General features: G+C 46.7%; 1 protein-coding gene across 1 annotated transcript in view; it reads right to left on the bottom strand.

Moving 5' to 3' along the window:
• The window catches only part of nbas (NBAS subunit of NRZ tethering complex), a 254699-nt gene that overhangs the window by 14555 nt on the left and 219058 nt on the right, over nt 1–21086 (bottom strand). The window contains exons 45-46 of the mRNA XM_082977106.1: nt 19923–20116; nt 4609–4749 (exon numbers count right to left, since the gene is read on the bottom strand). Of these exons, the coding sequence (XP_082833232.1) occupies nt 4609–4749; nt 19923–20116 (335 nt within the window). The remainder of the gene's footprint in view (nt 1–4608; nt 4750–19922; nt 20117–21086) is intronic.

Below are 21086 nucleotides of genomic sequence, written 5' to 3'. Positions count from 1 at the left end.
TGTGTGTGTGTGTGTGTGTGTGTGTGTTTTGGAGAGTTTGTGGGTTTGTGTGTGTTTTGGAGAGGTTGTGGGTGGGTGTGTGTTTTGGAGAGGTTGTGGGTGGGTGTGTGTGTGTGTGTTTTGGAGAGGTTGTGGGTTTGTGTGTGTGTTTTGGAGAGGTTGTGTGTGTGTGTGTGTGTGTGTGTGTGTGTGTGTGTGTGTGTGTGTGTGTGTGTGTGTGTTTTGGAGAGGTTGTGGGTGTGTGTGTGTGTTTTGGAGAGGTTGTGTGTGTGTGTGTGTGTGTGTGTGTGTGTGTGTGTGTGTGTGTGTGTGTGTGTGTGTTTTGGAGAGGTTGTGGGTGGGTGTGTGTGTGTGTGTTTTGGAGAGGTTGTGGGTGGGTGTGTGTGTGTGTGTTTTGGAGAGGTTGTGGGTGGGTGTGTGTGTGTGTGTTTTGGAGAGGTTGTGGGTGGGTGTGTGTGTGTGTGTTTTGGAGAGGTTGTGGGTGTGTGTGTGTGTGTGTGTTTTGGAGAGGTTGTGGGTGGGTGTGTGTGTGTGTGTTTTGGAGAGGTTGTGGGTGGGTGTGTGTGTGTGTGTTTTGGAGAGGTTGTGGGCATGGTCTTCATCTCCTCCAGGGACAGACCGACTGCTCCTCGCTCCTCATGAGTTCCTCCTTCACGAGGGTTCAGCTCCATCTGCAGATCCTGGGTTGCCTCTTCAACCTGGCTCACAGCACAGCACATCTGTTGTATCTGAGCTGCCAGCTGGTTGCCGGTCCGTGGGTCTGGTTGCTGGAGATGCTGGAGGTGGTATTTTCATTGAAGATGGTATAGTCTCTGTGTTGTTGAGCCAGGCTGTCTTTCAGAGCATTAACTCTGGGGGTGGAAATGAGGAGAAGCACCCCGTTGTCCTTTCTGATGTTGACACATCTTCACGGGATTCAGTCCTTCCTCTTCCTCTTCTCCCTCCACGGTGATGTGCCTGGCCGTGCAGACGCCACCCTTCCTGGTATAGGGCAGGGCAGCAGAGTTCCTTCCTGGTATAGGGCAGGGCAGCAGAGTTCCTTCCTGGTATAGGGCAGGGCGGCAGAGTTCCTTCCTGGTATAGGGAAGGGCAGCAGAGTTCCTTCCTGGTATAGGGAAGGGCAGCAGAGTTCCTTCCTGGTATAGGGTAGGGCAGCAGAGTTCCTTCCTGGTATAGGGCAGGGCAGCAGAGTTCCTTCCTGGTATAGGGAAGGGCAGCAGAGTTCCTTCCTGGTATAGGGAAGGGCAGCAGAGTTCCTTCCTGGTATAGGGCAGGGCAGCAGAGTTCCTTCCTGGTATAGGGCAGGGCAGCAGAGTTCCTTCCTGGTATAGGGCAGGGCGGCAGAGTTCCTTCCTGGTATAGGGCAGGGCGGCAGAGTTCCTTCCTGGTATAGGGCAGGGCAGCAGAGTTCCTTCCTGGTATAGGGAAGGGCAGCAGAGTTCCTTCCTGGTATAGGGCAGGGCAGCAGAGTTCCTTCCTGGTATAGGGCAGGGCAGCAGAGTTCCTTCCTGGTATAGGGCAGGGCAGCAGAGTTCCTTCCTGGTATAGGGCAGGGCAGCAGAGTTCCTTCCTGGTATAGGGCAGGGCAGCAGAGTTCCTTCCTGGTATAGGGCAGGGCAGCAGAGTTCCTTCCTGGTATAGGGCAGGGCAGCAGAGTTCCTTCCTGGTATAGGGCAGGGCGGCAGAGTTCCTTCCTGGTATAGGGCAGGGCAGCAGAGTTCCTTCCTGGTATAGGGAAGGGCAGCAGAGTTCCTTCCTGGTATAGGGCAGGGCAGCAGAGTTCCTTCCTGGTATAGGGCAGGGCGGCAGAGTTCCTTCCTGGTATAGGGCAGGGCAGCAGAGTTCCTTCCTGGTATAGGGCAGGGCAGCAGAGTTCCTTCCTGGTATAGGGCAGGGCGGCAGAGTTCCTTCCTGGTATAGGGCAGGGCAGCAGAGTTCCTTCCTGGTATAGGGCAGGGCAGCAGAGTTCCTTCCTGGTATAGGGCAGGGCAGCAGAGTTCCTTCCTGGTATAGGGCAGGGCAGCAGAGTTCCTTCCTGGTATAGGGTAGGGCGGCAGAGTTCCTTCCTGGTATAGGGCAGGGCGGCAGAGTTCCTTCCTGGTATAGGGCAGGGCAGCAGAGTTCCTTCCTGGTATAGGGCAGGGCAGCAGAGTTCCTTCCTGGTATAGGGCAGGGCAGCAGAGTTCCTTCCTGGTATAGGGCAGGGCAGCAGAGTTCCTTCCTGGTATAGGGCAGGGCAGCAGAGTTCCTTCCTGGTATAGGGAAGGGCAGCAGAGTTCCTTCCTGGTATAGGGCAGGGCAGCAGAGTTCCTTCCTGGTATAGGGCAGGGCAGCAGAGTTCCTTCCTGGTATAGGGCAGGGCAGCAGAGTTCCTTCCTGGTATAGGGCAGGGCAGCAGAGTTCCTTCCTGGTATAGGGCAGGGCAGCAGTGACAGCAGAGTGCCAGACTGCAGGTCCACTGAAGTCATAAATCATCTCTGGCTTGTCCCTCAGGGTTCTCTCTTTGAATTGTTTCAATATCCTTAGATCTATATCCATTTCAACCCCAATAGTTTTAATTTTCCAAAAGCTGCACCTGGGCGTGAATGTTTTGGTCCTTCATTAAGACATTAGCTTGTGTTCCAAGCTTGTTTTTTTTGTTTTTTTAAATGTATTTTGCTAACGCTAATAGCACGTTAGCTTCTTGTTATTTCAGAGGTCTTCTGTGGTTAACGGTTTAATGACAACTATTGTTTTTCTAATTATGTTAACAAATTAACTGACGTTTCTTCCAAACAAAAAAAATCTGCATTTTAAACATCTTTTTCGAGAGCTCACGTTGCTTGCTGCCAGTTACCAAGTTGCCTAGCAACTGACGTGCATAGCTACACACCAGTATATATATTGATAAAACTGGAGAAATCTAATGTGGAGGATAGATTTAACTCACTAATGGAAGAAACGTCAGTTAATCGCAGTCGAGTCATATTGACAAAGTTGTTGTGAAGACGGAGAGAGAGCCATGTCTGTTATCAAAACATGGTCTGTCATTTTTTTTTTTGGACACAGATCAACTGTACCAGTTGTTCAGGCTGTGGTCTTGTCCCGTCTTGATTACTGACTGGTAATATGGTCAGGTACAGTACAGACCGAGCAACGCTGCGGGTGAGTCTGAACAGAGCAGCAACGCCTTGCCCTTCACAAACAAACAGAACAAACAACAACATGCACGATAGTCTTTGAGCATAGAGCACGGTGTTTACAACGCCAGGGTTGTGGGTTCGATTCCCACAGGGGGACCAGTACGGAGAGAAAATTGTATGAAATGTATGCATTCACTACTGTAAGTCGCTCTGGATAAGAGCGTCTGCTAAAATGACTAAAAATGTATAATGTAAAGTTTGTAAAAATGTTTTAAAGACACATTTGACTGTTGAAAACACCTAACCAATTGTATAATGAATTTGCGTACACTTCAAAACCAGACAGACATCGCCGACCAGAAACACCACTAAGGGCTTCTTCACTGTACCCAGACCACAGACAGACTTAATACATGTGTCACACAGTTATGTATAGACCCACGTCACCAAGGAATGCTCTGCCACCAGAGGTAACTCACGCAAAAAAAGAAAGTTTAGCTTTAAAAAAACAACATTAAAAGAAAACATTGTATTTCACAGCTTCTCTCTTTCTAATGCTCTGATTTAACTGTATTTAACAATATGCACATATGAATAGAGTGTAAATATTATTATTTTTTGTCTCTTGGTGTCTTTCCCATACATAACTCTTATTTTATTCACAGATTGGTTGAAATGTTTTAAATTGAATGTTCTTCTCCATTACTGTTCTGTACTTTGTCATGTATTTGTACGTCTTGTGTGGGACCCCAGGAAGAGTAGCTGCTGCATGTTCAGTAGTTAATGGGACCCCAGGAAGAGTAGCTGCTGCATGTTCAGTAGTTAATGTGGACCCCAGGAAGAGTAGCTGCTGTATGTTCAGTAGTTAATGAAGCCCAGGAAGAGTAGCTGCTGCATGTTCAGTAGTTAATGAACCCCAGGAAGAGTAGCTGCTGCATGTTCAGTAGTTAATGTGGACCCCAGGAAGAGTAGCTGCTGTATGTTCAGTAGTTAATGAAGCCCAGGAAGAGTAGCTGCTGCATGTTCAGTAGTTAATGAACCCCAGGAAGAGTAGCTGCTGCATGTTCAGTAGTTAATGGACCCCAGGAAGAGTAGCTGCTGCATGTTCAGTAGTTAATGAACCCCAGGAAGAGTAGCTGCTGCATGTCCAGTAGTTAATGAACCCCAGGAAGAGTAGCTGCTGCATATTCAGTAGTTAATGGACCCCAGGAAGAGTAGCTGCTGCATGTTCAGTAGTTAATGAACCCCAGGAAGAGTAGCTGCTGCATGTTCAGTAGTTAATGAACCCAGGAAGAGTAGCTGCTGCATGTCCAGTAGTTAATGGACCCCAGGAAGAGTAGCTGCTGCATGTTCAGCAGTTAAAGGGGATCCTAATCAACTTAACTCAGCATCATCCCCACCATTATTATCATAATTCTCGTCACCACCACCATCATCACCATCACCATAATGACCAGCACTACCATCATCATCATCACATCCTCACCTGATTGACTGCTTGCGGAGAGAACGTTATGTCATCCAGGAAGTGGACAGCATCAGCAGGAAGCAGTCTGTCCAAGTATTTAGCGCAGGTGTCATAGGCGTGGAGGAAATCCTGTTCTGTCTGGGGGGGTCTCTTTAAAACCTTTAGAAAAGAGGGTACATGTTGTTAGGGCGCGCTAGCTGACAGGTTGCTGGGCGCGCTAGCTGACAGGTTGCTGGGCGCGCTAGCTGACAGGTTGCTGGGCGCGCTAGCTGACAGGTTGCTGGGCGCGCTAGCTGACAGGTTGCTGGGCGCGCTAGCTGACAGGTTGCTGGGCGCGCTAGCTGACAGGTTGCTGGGCGCGCTAGCTGACAGGTTGCTGGGCGCGCTAGCTGACAGGTTGCTGGGCGCGCTAGCTGACAGGTTGCTGGGCGCGCTAGCTGACAGGTTGCTGGGCGCGCTAGCTGACAGGTTGCTGGGCGCGCTAGCTGACAGGTTGCTGGGCGCGCTAGCTGACAGGTTGCTGGGCGCGCTAGCTGACAGGTTGCTGGGCGCGCTAGCTGACAGGTTGCTGGGCGCGCTAGCTGACAGGTTGCTGGGCGTGCTAGCTGACAGGTTGATGGGCGTGCTAGCTGACAGGTTGTTAGGCGCGCTAGCTGACAGGTTGCTGGGCGCGCTAGCTGACAGGTTGCTGGGCGTGCTAGCTGACAGGGTGCTAGGCGCGCTAGCTGACAGGTTACTAGGCGTGCTAGCTGTAGCATAACTCTAGATTTCTTACATACATCTTATTAGTTGGAAGAAAGAGTCCACACATTAAATATCCAACACACAGTATATCTGATTATTATGTGGAACACAACACCATTTAAGATAGAAATTTGTTTAAACTTTAAAATGTGTAGCCTGGTCTAGATTGAGTTGTTTACACACTACCGGTCAAAAGTTTGGACACACCTACTCATTCAAGGGTTTTTCTTTATTTTTACTATTTTCAACATTGTAGAATAACAGTGAAGACATCAAAACTATGAAATAACACACATGGAATCATGTAGTAACCAAAAAAGTATTAAACAAATCAAAATAGATTTTAGATTCTTCAAAGTAGCCACCCTTTGCCTTGATGACAACTTTGCACAGTCTTGGCATTCTCTCAACCAGCTTCATGAGGTAATCACCTGGAATGCATTTCAATTAACAGGTGTGCCTTGTTAAAAGTTAATTTGTGGAATTTCTTTCCTTCTTAATGTATTTCAGCCAATCAGTTGTGTTGTGACAAGGTAGGGGTGGTATACAGAAGATAGCCCTATTTGGTAAAAGACCAAGTCCATATTATGGCAAGAACAGCTCAAATAAGCAAAGAGAAATGACAGTCCATCATTACTTTAACACTTGTGTTGTCTTAAGGGTCAAAAATGACGGCCCACTATATTTAACAGCAGCGAAAAAAAATGACTTTTCCTAGTGACCCCAACATTAGAAAAAGTGAAACATCGCCTTTGTTCATATTTCCATGAAAACTGTTCACCACCAGGGTACAAAGATAGTCTTAGGGTCATTTTTGACCCGGCAGTTAAAATTATTTACACACCACAAAAACACACACACACAGACACACACACACACAATGAGAAATTGAGATTGTGTGCTACTGATTGAACTCAGCCAGTAGCTCCTGAAGAGGAAGCTCACCATGGGTTGGCACAGATAGAAAGAACAAGCCTGAGCTGCCCCCTGCACTCCTCACAACAAGGGGGAGAGAGGCCTTTTCATCAAAGTTTGCCTTCACCCCCCCCCCCCACCATCACTCTAGTTTCTTACCTCCCAAAGAGGAACAAGAATCCTCCTGAGTACACTGCACAAAACGGCTGAGATCAGTGATGGTGAGGACAGGAAGCCAGCCAACATCCTGGACTACAACCACAACAAAGGAGGTGTAGACAACCTGGACAAGGTGATTGGAACTTACAGCTGCAGGAGGATGACTGCCCCGCTGGTCCCTGGTCATCTTCCATAACATCATTGATATGTCCTCATACAATGCCTTCGTGATGTGGAACAAGATCAACCCTACCTGGATGCCTGATAAGCAGAACAAGAAGGAGGGTGTTCCTGGAGCAGCTGGGAAAGGCCCTTGTAACCCCACACATTCAAAGAAGGGAGCACTTCCCCCCCCTGCACAGCAGCCTCTGCAGCGCTTGTGAAAGCTGTTCAGGGGGCTGAATATTGTCCTGATCCACCTGAGGCTGTAGCTGGGGGCAGGCAAGAGGAGGAGATGCAAATTCTGGCCCCTTCCAAAGAAGGACTGTAAAGCAAATACTATGTGCTGCACATGTGAGAAATACATCTGCAAAGTCCATGCAGATACACTTGCATACTGTCCTACATGTGATAATTAGAGTTGATTGATTTCTGTTCTATTATCTTATTCTTATATATTGTTGTTGTTTATACACCTTGTGGGTGGGGGGGGGGGCAATGGTTATAACAATGGGAGAAGACTAGTGTTTGGTTTGAATTCCTCATATATAAGAATATATATAAGAATATATTTCACTGTTGCCAAAAAAGTTCAAGACTTATTTCTTCTCTTCAATAAAACGCATTCAAAACTACTTTCTGCACATTTCTGCTACTTTCTTAGGCTATACAAGTGCTAAAAAGTTTATGTTTACACCTATGCAGTACCTGTAGCAATACTAATAATACACCTCTAGTATAGAAAACAATTATGACAGGTGTGTTGTAATAAAAAACGAGTGGTGTCCACTGATTAAATGCATTATCTTTCTGCATTGCGAAGAGGAAAAACCCAGATATTCACAAAGTTTGTGATGAAGGACAGGTTGTTTCTTCATGGAAAATAGATTTGGGGTTTAAAATTCAATTAAGCTGCTTTATTTTAGGGGTTTAGCGAAGGTGGGGTAATTTTTTACCCTTAGGAACATTTCATTAACTTTTAAAGTTCTGTCGCAAAAAAAACATCAAGCGCTATGATGAAACTGGCTCTCATGAGGACCGCCACAGGAAAGGAAGACCCAGAGTTACCTCTGCTGCAGAGGATAAGTTAATTAGATTTACCAGTCTCAGAAACTGCAGCCCAAATAAAAGCTTCACAGAGTTCTAGTAACAGACACATCTCAACATCAACTGTTCAGAGGAGACTGAGTGAATCAGGCCTTCATGCTGCAAAGAAACCACTACTAAAGGACACCAATAAGATGAGGAGACTTGCTTGGGCCAAGAAACACGAGCAATGGACATTAGACAGGTGGAAATCTGTCCTTTGTTCTGATGAGTTCAAATTTGAGATTTTTGGTTCCAAACACTGTGTCTTTGTGAGATGCAGAGTAGGTGAACGGATGATCTCTGCATGTGTGGTTCCCACCGTGAAGCATGGAGGAGGTGGTGTGATGGTGCTTTGCTGGTGACACTGTCTGTGATTTATTTAGAATTCAAGGCACACTTAACCAGCATGGCTACCACAGCATTCTGCAGCGATACGCCATCCCATCTGGTTTGGGCATAGTGGGACTATCATTTGTTTTTCAACAGGACTATGACCCAACACACCTCCAGGCTGTTTAAGGGCTATTTAACCATGAAGGAGAGTGATGGAGTGCTGCATCAGATGACCTGGAATCCACAATCAACACTTTTTTGGTTACTACATGATTCCATATGTGTTATTTCATAGTTTTGATGTCTTCACTATTAATCTACAATGTAGAAAATAGTAAAAATAAAGAAAAAAACCCTTGAATGAGTAGGTGTGTCCAAACTTCCTCTACTCGGCTTCTATTCAAATCTGAAATATGAATAAAATATTTAATCTACTGATCAAACGATACAGGTGTTTCACTAACGACATCATTTCCTCTAACTTGTTATAAACAAGTGACATTTGTACCACTTTTTCCCCCAAAAAAGTCAACAACAAAAAAAAATAGAGCACATAAAATCTTCCTCTGCTTTTCAAAATCAGGACCCAGAATTATACGCTACTAATCTAACAATACAGAAACTTTTACAGCATTTTAGACAAAAAAAACTCAAGACATCTTGGTCTTTTCTACTATTCAAATCTGAAATCTGAATATAATTTTCTGCGACCAATAAAAGGTTAGAGCTGTTTGTCGGAATTTAGAGCGGCGTTAATTTTAGCAGCTATTTTGTAGTTTATCACATTTTTATTGTTTCATCCATCGTTAGTTTTAAGTTTTTATCATTCAACTAAAACTCTGGACAATTTTAGTGCATTTTTCTCTCTCTAATAAATACTGACTATTTAGGCTACCTCTAACTTCCAGCACATCCAGATAGCTTCGGCCAACTAGGCCTACTATCCCCGCGTATACCTTAGCTAGCAACATTGATATTGAGGCAGATTGTAAATAATGCCGGCCATAATTAACCATATATGCAGTGACTTCAGAAAGTATTCATACACCTTTGACTTATTCCACATTTACAGCCTGAATTCAAAATGGATTTACATAGATATTTATTTCTTCACCCACCAACACACAATGCGCGAAAATCAAAGTGAACAATATATTTTTTTAATGTTCGCACATTTATTTAACATTTTAATTTACATCAGTATTCACACCCCTGAGTCAATACATGTTAGAATCACCTTTGGCAGCGATTACAGCTGTGAGTCTTTCTGGGTACGTCTCTAAGAGCGATTACAGCTGTGAGTCTTTCTGGGTAAGACTCTAAGAGCTGTGAGTCTTTCTGGGTAAGTCTCTAAGAGCTGTGAGTCTTTCTGGGTAAGTCTCTAAGAGCGATTACAGCTGAGAGTCTTTCTGGGTAAGTCTCTAAGAGCTTTGCACACCTTGATTTAAGTCAAAACTGTAACTCGGCCACTCAGGAACATTCAACATTGTCTTGGTAAACAACTCCAGTGTAGATTTGGCCTTGTGTTTCAGGTTATTGTCCTGCTGGAAGGTGAATTAATCTCCCAGTGTATATTTGGCCTTGTGTTTTAGGTTATTGTCCTGCTGAAAGGTGAATTAATCTCCCAGTGTATATTTGGCCTTGTGTTTTAGGTCATTGTCCTGCTGAAAGGTGAATTCATCTCCCAGTGTCTGTTGGAAAGCAGACTGAACCAGGTTTTCCTCGAGGATTTGGCCAAAGCTTAGCTCTATTTTGTTTCTTTTTTTTATCCTAAATAACTCCCTAGTCCTTGCCGATGACAAGCATAACATGATGCAGCCACCACTATGCTTGAAAATATGAAAAGTGGTACTCAGTGATGTGCTGTGTTGGATTTGCCCCGAACTTAACGCTTTGCATTCAGGGCAAAAAAGTTAATTTCTCTGCCACATTTCTTACAGTTTTACTTTAGTGTTTTGCTGTAAACAGGATGCATGTTTTGGAATATTTTTATTCTGTACAAGCTTCCTTCTTTTCACTCTGTCAATTAGGTTAGTATTGTGGAGTAACTACAATGTTGTTGATCCATCCTCAGTTCTCTTCTATCACAGCCATTAAACTCTGTAACTGTTTTAAAGTCCCCATTGGACTCATGATGAAATCCCTGAGTGGTTTCCTTCCTCTCCGGCAACTGAGTTAGGAAGGACGCCTGTATTTGTGTAGTGACTGGGAGTATTGATACACCATCCAAAGTGTAATTAATAACTTCACCATGCTCAAAGGGATATTCAATGTCTGCTTTTTTATATTTACCCATCTACCAATATGTGCCCTTCTTTGCAAGGCATATGCATTTGTGTTTGAAATGTACTGCTCGGCTGAAGGACTTTGCAGACAGCTGTATGTGTGTGGTACAGAGATGAGGTAGTCAAAGTATTGCAACTTATTGTGACTTAAGCACATTTTAACTTACTTTTGCTTACCATAAAAAAGGTGTTGAATACCTAGACTCATGACATTTCAGCTTTTCATTTTATATTAACTTGTAAAAATGTCTAAAAACATAATTCCACTTTGACATTATGGGGTATTGTATGTCAGCCAGTGACACAAAATCTCAATATAACATTTTAAATTCCGGCTGTAACGCAACAAAATATGGAACTAGTCAAGAGGTGAGAATACGTTCTGGAGGGACTGCAGGCGAATAAAACTACAGGTTAAACAATTTACAGCTCTGATCTGCCGAGCAGACCGACAGACAGACAGACCACCAGCAGGCTGACAGACAGACCACCAGCAGGCTGGCAGACAGACCACCAGCAGGCTGACAGACAGACCACCAGCAGGCTGGCAGACAGACCACCAGCTGACAGACAGACAGACAGACCACCAGCAGGCAGGCTGGCAGACAGACCACCAGCAGGCTGACAGACAGACCACCAGCAGGCTGGCAGACAGACCACCAGCAGGCTGACAGACAGACCACCAGCAGGCTGACAGACAGACCACCAGCAGGCTGGCAGACAGACCACCAGCTGACAGACAGACAGACAGACCACCAGCAGGCAGACAGACAGACAGACCACCAGCAGGCTGACAGACAGACCACCAGCAGGCTGGCAGACAGACCACCAGCAGGCTGACAGACAGACCACCAGCAGGCTGACAGACAGACCACCAGCAGGCTGACAGACAGACCACCAGCAGGCTGACAGACAGACCACCAGCAGGCTGACAGACAGACCACCAGCAGGCTGGCAGACAGACCACCAGCAGGCTGGCAGGCAGACAGACAGACCACCAGCAGGCTGACAGACAGACCACCAGCAGGCAGGCAGACAGACCACCAGCAGGCTGACAGACAGACCACCAGCAGGCTGGCAGACAGACCACCAGCAGGCTGACAGACAGACCACCAGCAGGCTGACAGACAGACCACCAGCAGGCTGACAGACAGACAGACAGACCACCAGCAGGCTGGCAGACCGACAGACAGACCACCAGCAGGCTGGCAGACAGACCACCAGCAGGCTGACAGACAGACAGACCACCAGCAGGCTGACAGACAGACCACCAGCAGCAGGTTGTCTTTCTGAACTACAACTATATTTAAAATGACCTAGAATGCATTCCAAAGGGAAACAAGGTGCCATAGACATGCAACCAGGTGAGGGGAGTTCCTTACTGAGACCTAGACAACCAGGTGAGGAGAGGTCCTTACTGAGACCTGGACAACCAGGTGAGGGGAGGTCCTTACTGAGACCTAGACAACCAGGTGAGGGGAGGTCCTTACTGAGACCTGGACAACCAGGTGAGGAGAGTTCCTTACTGAGACCTAGACAACCAGGTGAGGGGAGTTCCTTACTGAGACCTAGACAACCAGGTGAGGGGAGTTCCTTACTGAGACCTAGACAACCAGGTGAGGAGAGGTCCTTACTGAGACCTGGACAACCAGGTGAGGGGAGGTCCTTACTGAGACCTAGACAACCAGGTGAGGGGAGGTCCTTACTGAGACCTGGACAACCAGGTGAGGAGAGTTCCTTACTGAGACCTAGACAACCAGGTGAGGGGAGTTCCTTACTGAGACCTAGACAACCAGGTGAGGGGAGTTCCTTACTGAGACCTAGACAACCAGGTGAGGAGAGTTCCTTACTGAGACCTAGACAACCAGGTGAGGAGAGTTCCTTACTGAGACCTAGACAACCAGGTGAGGAGAGTTCCTTACTGAGACCTAGACAACCAGGTGAGGAGAGGTCCTTACTGAGACCTAGACAACCAGGTGAGGAGAGTTCCTTACTGAGACCTAGACAACCAGGTGAGGAGAGGTCCTTACTGAGACCTAGACAACCAGGTGAGGGGAGACCTAGACAACCAGGTGAGGGGAGTTCCTTACTGAGACCTAGACAACCAGGTGAGGGGAGTTCCTTACTGAGACCTAGACAACCAGGTGAGGAGAGGTCCTTACTGAGACCTGGACAACCAGGTGAGGGGAGGTCCTTACTGAGACCTAGACAACCAGGTGAGGGGAGGTCCTTACTGAGACCTGGACAACCAGGTGAGGAGAGTTCCTTACTGAGACCTAGACAACCAGGTGAGGGGAGTTCCTTACTGAGACCTAGACAACCAGGTGAGGGGAGTTCCTTACTGAGACCTAGACAACCAGGTGAGGAGAGTTCCTTACTGAGACCTAGACAACCAGGTGAGGAGAGTTCCTTACTGAGACCTAGACAACCAGGTGAGGAGAGTTCCTTACTGAGACCTAGACAACCAGGTGAGGAGAGGTCCTTACTGAGACCTAGACAACCAGGTGAGGAGAGTTCCTTACTGAGACCTAGACAACCAGGTGAGGAGAGGTCCTTACTGAGACCTAGACAACCAGGTGAGGGGAGACCTAGACAACCAGGTGAGGGGAGTTCCTTACTGAGACCTAGACAACCAGGTGAGGGGAGTTCCTTACTGAGACCTAGACAACCAGGTGAGGGGAGTTCCTTACTGAGACCTAGACAACCAGGTGAGGGGAGTTCCTTACTGAGACCTAGACAACCAGGTGAGGAGAGTTCCTTACTGAGACCTAGACAACCAGGTGAGGAGAGTTCCTTACTGAGACCTAGACAACCAGGTGAGGAGAGTTCCTTACTGAGACCTAGACAACCAGGTGAGGGGAGTTCCTTACTGAGACCTAGACAACCAGGTGAGGAGAGTTCCTTACTGAGACCTAGACAACCAGGTGAGGGGAGGTCCTTACTGAGACCTAGACAACCAGGTGAGGGGAGACCTAGACAACCAGGTGAGGAGAGTTCCTTACTGAGACCTAGACAACCAGGTGAGGAGAGTTCCTTACTGAGACCTAGACAACCAGGTGAGGGGAGGTCCTTACTGAGACCTAGACAACCAGGTGAGGGGAGACCTAGACAACCAGGTGAGGGGAGTTCCTTACTGAGACCTAGACAACCAGGTGAGGGGAGGTCCTTACTGAGACCTGGACAACCAGGTGAGGGGAGGTCCTTACTGAGACCTAGACAACCAGGTGAGGGGAGACCTAGACAACCAGGTGAGGAGAGTTCCTTACTGAGACCTAGACAACCAGGTGAGGGGAGTTCCTTACTGAGACCTAGACAACCAGGTGAGGGGAGACCTAGACAACCAGGTGAGGGGAGTTCCTTACTGAGACCTAGACAACCAGGTGAGGGGAGACCTGGACAACCAGGTGAGGGGAGGTCCTTACTGAGACCTGGACAACCAGGTGAGGGGAGGTCCTTACTGAGCCCTAGACAACCAGGTGAGGGGAGTTCCTTACTGAGACCTAGACAACCAGGTGAGGGGAGTTCCTTACTGAGACCTAGACAACCAGGTGAGGGGAGTTCCTTACTGAGACCTAGACAACCAGGTGAGGGGAGTTCCTTACTGAGACCTAGACAACCAGGTGAGGAGAGTTCCTTACTGAGACCTAGACAACCAGGTGAGGGGAGACCTAGACAACCAGGTGAGGAGAGTTCCTTACTGAGACCTAGACAACCAGGTGAGGGGAGTTCCTTACTGAGACCTGGACAACCAGGTGAGGGGAGGTCCTTACTGAGACCTAGACAACCAGGTGAGGAGAGTTCCTTACAGTGACCTGGACAACCAGGTGAGGGGAGACCTAGACAACCAGGTGAGGGGAGTTCCTTACTGAGACCTAGACAACCAGGTGAGGGGGAGTTCCTTACTGAGACCTAGACAACCAGGTGAGGGGAGTTCCTTACTGAGACCTAGACAACCAGGTGAGGGGAGGTCCTTACTGAGACCTAGACAACCAGGTGAGGGGAGTTCCTTACTGAGACCTAGACAACCAGGTGAGGAGAGTTCCTTACTGAGACCTAGACAACCAGGTGAGGGGAGTTCCTTACTGAGACCTAGACAACCAGGTGAGGGGAGTTCCTTACTGACACCTAGACAACCAGGTGAGGGGAGGTCCTTACTGAGACCTAGACAACCAGGTGAGGGGAGACCTAGACAACCAGGTGAGGAGAGTTCCTTACTGAGACCTAGACAACCAGGTGAGGGGAGTTCCTTACTGAGACCTAGACAACCAGGTGAGGGGAGTTCCTTACTGAGACCTAGACAACCAGGTGAGGGGAGACCTAGACAACCAGGTGAGGAGAGTTCCTTACAGTGACCTGGACAACCAGGTGAGGAGAGGTCCTTACTGAGACCTGGACAACCAGGTGAGGGGAGTTCCTTACTGAGACCTAGACAACCAGGTGAGGAGAGTTCCTTACTGAGACCTAGACAACCAGGTGATGGGAGGTCCTTACTGAGACCTAGACAACCAGGTGAGGGGAGTTCCTTACTGAGACCTAGACAACCAGGTGAGGAGAGTTCCTTACTGAGACCTAGACAACCATGTGAGGGGAGTTCCTTACTGAGACCTAGACAACCAGGTGATGGGAGGTCCTTACTGAGACCTAGACAACCAGGTGAGGAGAGTTCCTTACTGAGACCTAGACAACCAGGTGAGGGGAGACCTAGACAACCAGGTGAGGAGAGTTCCTTACAGTGACCTGGACAACCAGGTGAGGAGAGTTCCTTACTGAGACCTAGACAACCAGGTGAGGGGAGATCCTTACTGAGACCTAGACAACCAGGTGAGGGGAGATCCTTACTAATTAGTGACCTTAATTGATCAATCAAGAAGCAGCGAGCGAAAAACCCGCTGGCACCTCGGCAGACGGAGTTTAACAGATGTAGTTTAATGTTTAATAAAACGGCAAACCCAACGCCGCAACATTCTGGCTGACCCCTACTTAGAAAGCTAAACAATCAGATATTGTATAATCCGTATCCTTTTTTTGAACGATAAACATTTACAATTTGCATAAATGAATATGTGTCGGAAAAGGAAACCATAGGAATATAGAGGTAGCTAATCAAAATGGTCCTGCTACTCTGACAACTAAGTTACAACATTAAAACCTTCAGGCTACGCTAACTTCAAATTCTCTAAAAGGAGAGACCTAGACAACCAGGTGACTAAGTTACAACATTAAAACCTTCAGGCTACGCTAACTTCAAATTCTCTAAAAGGAGAGACCTAGACAACCAGGTGACTAAGTTACAACATTAAAACCTTCAGGCTACGCTAACTTCAAATTCTCTAAAAGGAGAGACCTAGACAACCAGGTGACTAAGTTACAACATTAAAACCTTCCTAGCCAGGTAGATTAATAAATACCTGTGGGTCTATCCTCCAGAACACCTTCCCTAGCCAGGTAGATTAATAAATACCTGTGGGTCTATCCTCCAGAACACCTTCCCTAGCCAGGTAGATTAATAAATACCTGTGGGTCTATCCTCCAGAACACCTTCCCTAGCCAGGTAGATTAATAAATACCTGTGGGTCTATCCTCCAGAACACCTTCCCTAGCCAGGTAGATTAATAAATACCTGTGGGTCTATCCTCCAGAACACCTTCCCTAGCCAGGTAGATTAATAAATACCTGTGGGTCTATCCTCCAGAACACCTTCCCTAGCCAGGTAGATTAATAAATACCTGTGGGTCTATCCTCCAGAACACCTTCCCTAGCCAGGTAGATTAATAAATACCTGTGGGTCTATCCTCCAGAACACCTTCCCTAGCCAGGTAGATTAATAAATACCTGTGGGTCTATCCTCCAGAACACCTTCCCTAGCCAGGTAGATTAATAAATACCTGTGGGTCTATCCTCCAGAACACCTTCCCTAGCCAGGTAGATTAATAAATACCTGTGGGTCTATCCTCCAGAACACCTTCCCTAGCCAGGTAGATTAATAAATACCTGTGGGTCTATCCTCCAGAACACCTTCCCTAGCCAGGTAGATTAATAAATACCTGTGGGTCTATCCTCCAGAACACCTTCCCTAGCCAGGTAGATTAATAAATACCTGTGGGTCTATCCTCCAGAACACCTTCCCTAGCCAGGTAGATTAATAAATACCTGTGGGTCTATCCTCCAGAACACCTTCCCTAGCCAGGTAGATTAATAAATACCTGTGGGTCTATCCTCCAGAACACCTTCCCTAGCCAGGTAGATTAATAAATACCTGTGGGTCTATCCTCCAGAACACCTTCCCTAGCCAGGTAGATTAATAAATACCTGTGGGTCTATCCTCCAGAACACCTTCCCTAGCCAGGTAGATTAATAAATACCTGTGGGTCTATCCTCCAGAACACCTTCCCTAGCCAGGTAGATTAATAAATACCTGTGGGTCTATCCTCCAGAACACCTTCCCTAGCCAGGTAGATTAATAAATACCTGTGGGTCTACCCTCCAGAACACCTTCCCTAGCCAGGTAGATTAATAAATACCTGTGGGTCTATCCTCCAGAACACCTTCCCTAGCCAGGTAGATTAATAAATACCTGTGGGTCTATCCTCCAGAACACCTTCCCTAGCCAGGTAGATTAATAAATACCTGTGGGTCTATCCTCCAGAACAGCTTCCCTAGCCAGGTAGATTAATAAATACCTGTGGGTCTCCCCTCCAGAACACCTTCCCTAGCCAGGTAGATTAATAAATACCTGTGGGTCTATCCTCCAGAACACCTTCCCTAGCCAGGTAGATTAATAAATACCTGTGGGTCTATCCTCCAGAACACCTTCCCTAGCCAGGTAGATTAATAAATACCTGTGGGTCTATCCTCCAGAACAGCTTCCCTAGCCAGGTAGATTAATAAATACCTGTGGGTCTATCCTCCAGAACACCTTCCCTAGCCAGGTAGATTAATAAATACCTGTGGGTCTATCCTCCAGAACACCTTCCCTAGCCAGGTAGATTAATAAATACCTGTGGGTCTATCCTCCAGAACACCTTCCCTAGCCAGGTAGATTAATAAATACCTGTGGGTCTATCCTCCAGAACACCTTCCCTAGCCAGGTAGATTAATAAATACCTGTGGGTCTATCCTCCAGAACACCTTCCCTAGCCAGGTAGATTAATAAATACCTGTGGGTCTATCCTCCAGAACACCTTCCCTAGCCAGGTAGATTAATAAATACCTGTGGGTCTATCCTCCAGAACACCTTCCCTAGCCAGGTAGATTAATAAATACCTGTGGGTCTATCCTCCAGAACACCTTCCCTAGCCAGGTAGATTAATAAATACCTGTGGGTCTCCCCTCCAGAACAGCTTCCCTAGCCAGGTAGATTAATAAATACCTGTGGGTCTATCCTCCAGAACACCTTCCCTAGCCAGGTAGATTAATAAATACCTGTGGGTCTATCCTCCAGAACACCTTCCCTAGCCAGGTAGATTAATAAATACCTGTGGGTCTATCCTCCAGAACACCTTCCCTAGCCAGGTAGATTAATAAATACCTGTGGGTCTATCCTCCAGAACACCTTCCCTAGCCAGGTAGATTAATAAATACCTGTGGGTCTATCCTCCAGAACACCTTCCCTAGCCAGGTAGATTAATAAATACCTGTGGGTCTATCCTCCAGAACACCTTCCCTAGCCAGGTAGATTAATAAATACCTGTGGGTCTATCCTCCAGAACACCTTCCCTAGCCAGGTAGATTAATAAATACCTGTGGGTCTATCCTCCAGAACACCTTCCCTAGCCAGGTAGATTAATAAATACCTGTGGGTCTATCCTCCAGAACACCTTCCCTAGCCAGGTAGATTAATAAATACCTGTGGGTCTATCCTCCAGAACACCTTCCCTAGCCAGGTAGATTAATAAATACCTGTGGGTCTCCCCTCCAGAACAGCTTCCTTAGCCAGGTAGATTAATAAATACCTGTGGGTCTATCCTCCAGAACACCTTCCCTAGCCAGGTAGATTAATAAATACCTGTGGGTCTATCCTCCAGAACACCTTCCCTAGCCAGGTAGATTAATAAATACCTGTGGGTCTATCCTCCAGAACACCTTCCCTAGCCAGGTAGATTAATAAATACCTGTGGGTCTATCCTCCAGAACACCTTCCCTAGCCAGGTAGATTAATAAATACCTGTGGGTCTATCCTCCAGAACACCTTCCCTAGCCAGGTAGATTAATAAATACCTGTGGGTCTATCCTCCAGAACACCTTCCCTAGCCAGGTAGATTAATAAATACCTGTGGGTCTATCCTCCAGAACACCTTCCCTAGCCAGGTAGATTAATAAATACCTGTGGGTCTATCCTCCAGAACACCTTCCCTAGCCAGGTAGATTAATAAATACCTGTGGGTCTATCCTCCAGAACACCTTCCCTAGCCAGGTAGATTAATAAATACCTGTGGGTCTATCCTCCAGAACACCTTCCCTAGCCAGGTAGATGAATAAATACCTGTGGGTCTCCCCTCCAGAACACCTTCCCTAGCCAGGTAGATTAATAAATACCTGTGGGTCTATCCTCCAGAACACCTTCCCTAGCCAGGTAGATTAATAAATACCTGTGGGTCTATCCTCCAGAACACCTTCCCTAGCCAGGTAGATTAATAAATACCTGTGGGTCTATCCTCCAGAACACCTTCCCTAGCCAGGTAGATGAATAAATACCTGTGGGTCTCCCCTCCAGAACACCTTCCCTAGCCAGGTAGATTAATAAATACCTGTGGGTCTATCCTCCAGAACACCTTCCCTAGCCAGGTAGATTAATAAATACCTGTGGGTCTATCCTCCAGAACACCTTCCCTAGCCAGGTAGATTAATAAATACCTGTGGGTCTATCCTCCAGAACACCTTCCCTAGCCAGGTAGATTAATAAATACCTGTGGGTCTCCCCTCCAGAACACCTTCCCTAGCCAGGTAGATTAATAAATACCTGTGGGTCTATCCTCCAGAACACCTTCCCTAGCCAGGTAGATTAATAAATACCTGTGGGTCTATCCTCCAGAACACCTTCCCTAGCCAGGTAGATTAATAAATACCTGTGGGTCTATCCTCCAGAACACCTTCCCTAGCCAGGTAGATTAATAAATACCTGTGGGTCTATCCTCCAGAACACCTTCCCTAGCCAGGTAGATTAATAAATACCTGTGGGTCTATCCTCCAGAACACCTTCCCTAGCCAGGTAGATTAATAAATACCTGTGGGTCTATCCTCCAGAACACCTTCCCTAGCCAGGTAGATTAATAAATACCTGTGGGTCTATCCTCCAGAACACCTTCCCTAGCCAGGTAGATTAATAAATACCTGTGGGTCTATCCTCCAGAACACCTTCCCTAGCCAGGTAGATTAATAAATACCTGTGGGTCTATCCTCCAGAACACCTTCCCTAGCCAGGTAGATTAATAAATACCTGTGGGTCTCCTCTCCAGAACACCTTCCCTAGCCAGGTAGATTAATAAATACCTGTGGGTCTATCCTCCAGAACACCTTCCCTAGCCAGGTAGATTAATAAATACCTGTGGGTCTATCCTCCAGAACACCTTCCCTAGCCAGGTAGATTAATAAATACCTGTGGGTCTATCCTCCAGAACACCTTCCCTAGCCAGGTAGATTAATAAATACCTGTGGGTCTCCTCTCCAGAACAGCTTCCTTAGCCAGGTTGCGTGCACTGCGCTAGCAGAAACCACACCCCCTCCAGGGCGAGGGAGCCGATTGGCCAGTTTGGAGATGGACAGGACATTCTGACTGGTTAGAACAGGTTCCAGAGCGGCCAGGGGGTCCGACACCTCATCGGTCATTTTACGGTAGTCCAGCCCTGAGGGAACAGATATATATAACGTTATATTATATATATACCATAACAGAAGGAACAGTTATCTAACGTACATATAAAGTTAAAATTACATATATAAATATATATATATACACTACCACGCAAAAGTTTGGGGTCACGTAGAAATGTCCTTGTTTTTGAAAGAAAAGCAAAAAAATGTTGTCCATTAAAATAACGTCAAATTGATCAGAAATATAGTGTTGACATTGTTAATGTTGTAAATGACTATTGTAGCTGGAAAACGACAGAGTTTTTAATGAAATATCTACATAGGCGTTCAGAGGCCCATTATCAGCAACCATCACTCCTGTGTTCCAATGGCACGTTGTGTTAGCTAATCCAAGTTTATCATTTTAAAAGGCTAATTGATCATTAGAAAACCCTTTTGCGATTATGTTAGCACAGCTGAAAACTGTTGTGCTGATTAAAGAAGCAATAAAACTGGCCTTCTTTAGACTAGTTGAGTATCTGGAGCATCAGCATTTATGGGTTCGATTACAGGCTCAAAATGGCCAGAAACAATGAACTTTCTTCTGAAACTTGTCAGTCTATTCTCGTACAACGCTGTGTACTACTCCCTTCACAGAACAGTACAAACTGGCTCTAACCAGAATAGAAAGAGGAGTGGGAGGCCCCGGTGCACAACTGAGCAAGAGGACAAGTACATTAGAGTGTCTAGCTTGAGAAACAGACACCTCACAAGTCCTCAACTGGCAGCTTCGTTAAATAGTACCCACAAAACACCAGTCTCAACGTCAACAGTGAAGATGCGACTCCGGGATGCTGGCCTTCTAGGCAGAGTTGTAATGAAAAAGTCATATCTCAGACTGGGCAATAAAAAGAACAGATTAAGATGGGCAAAAGAACACAGACACTGGACAGAGGAACTCTGCCTAGAAGGCCAGCATCCCGGAGTCGCATCTTCACTGTTGACGTTGAGACTGGTGTTTTG

The sequence above is a fragment of the Salmo salar genome, chromosome 06 (assembly GCF_965601325.2).
Source record: "Salmo salar chromosome 06, fSalSal1, whole genome shotgun sequence".
In the NCBI taxonomy this organism is placed as follows: domain Eukaryota; kingdom Metazoa; phylum Chordata; class Actinopteri; order Salmoniformes; family Salmonidae; genus Salmo; species Salmo salar.
The sequence above is the reverse complement of the archived record's forward strand: the minus strand, read 5'-3'. Positions and strand labels throughout refer to the sequence as shown.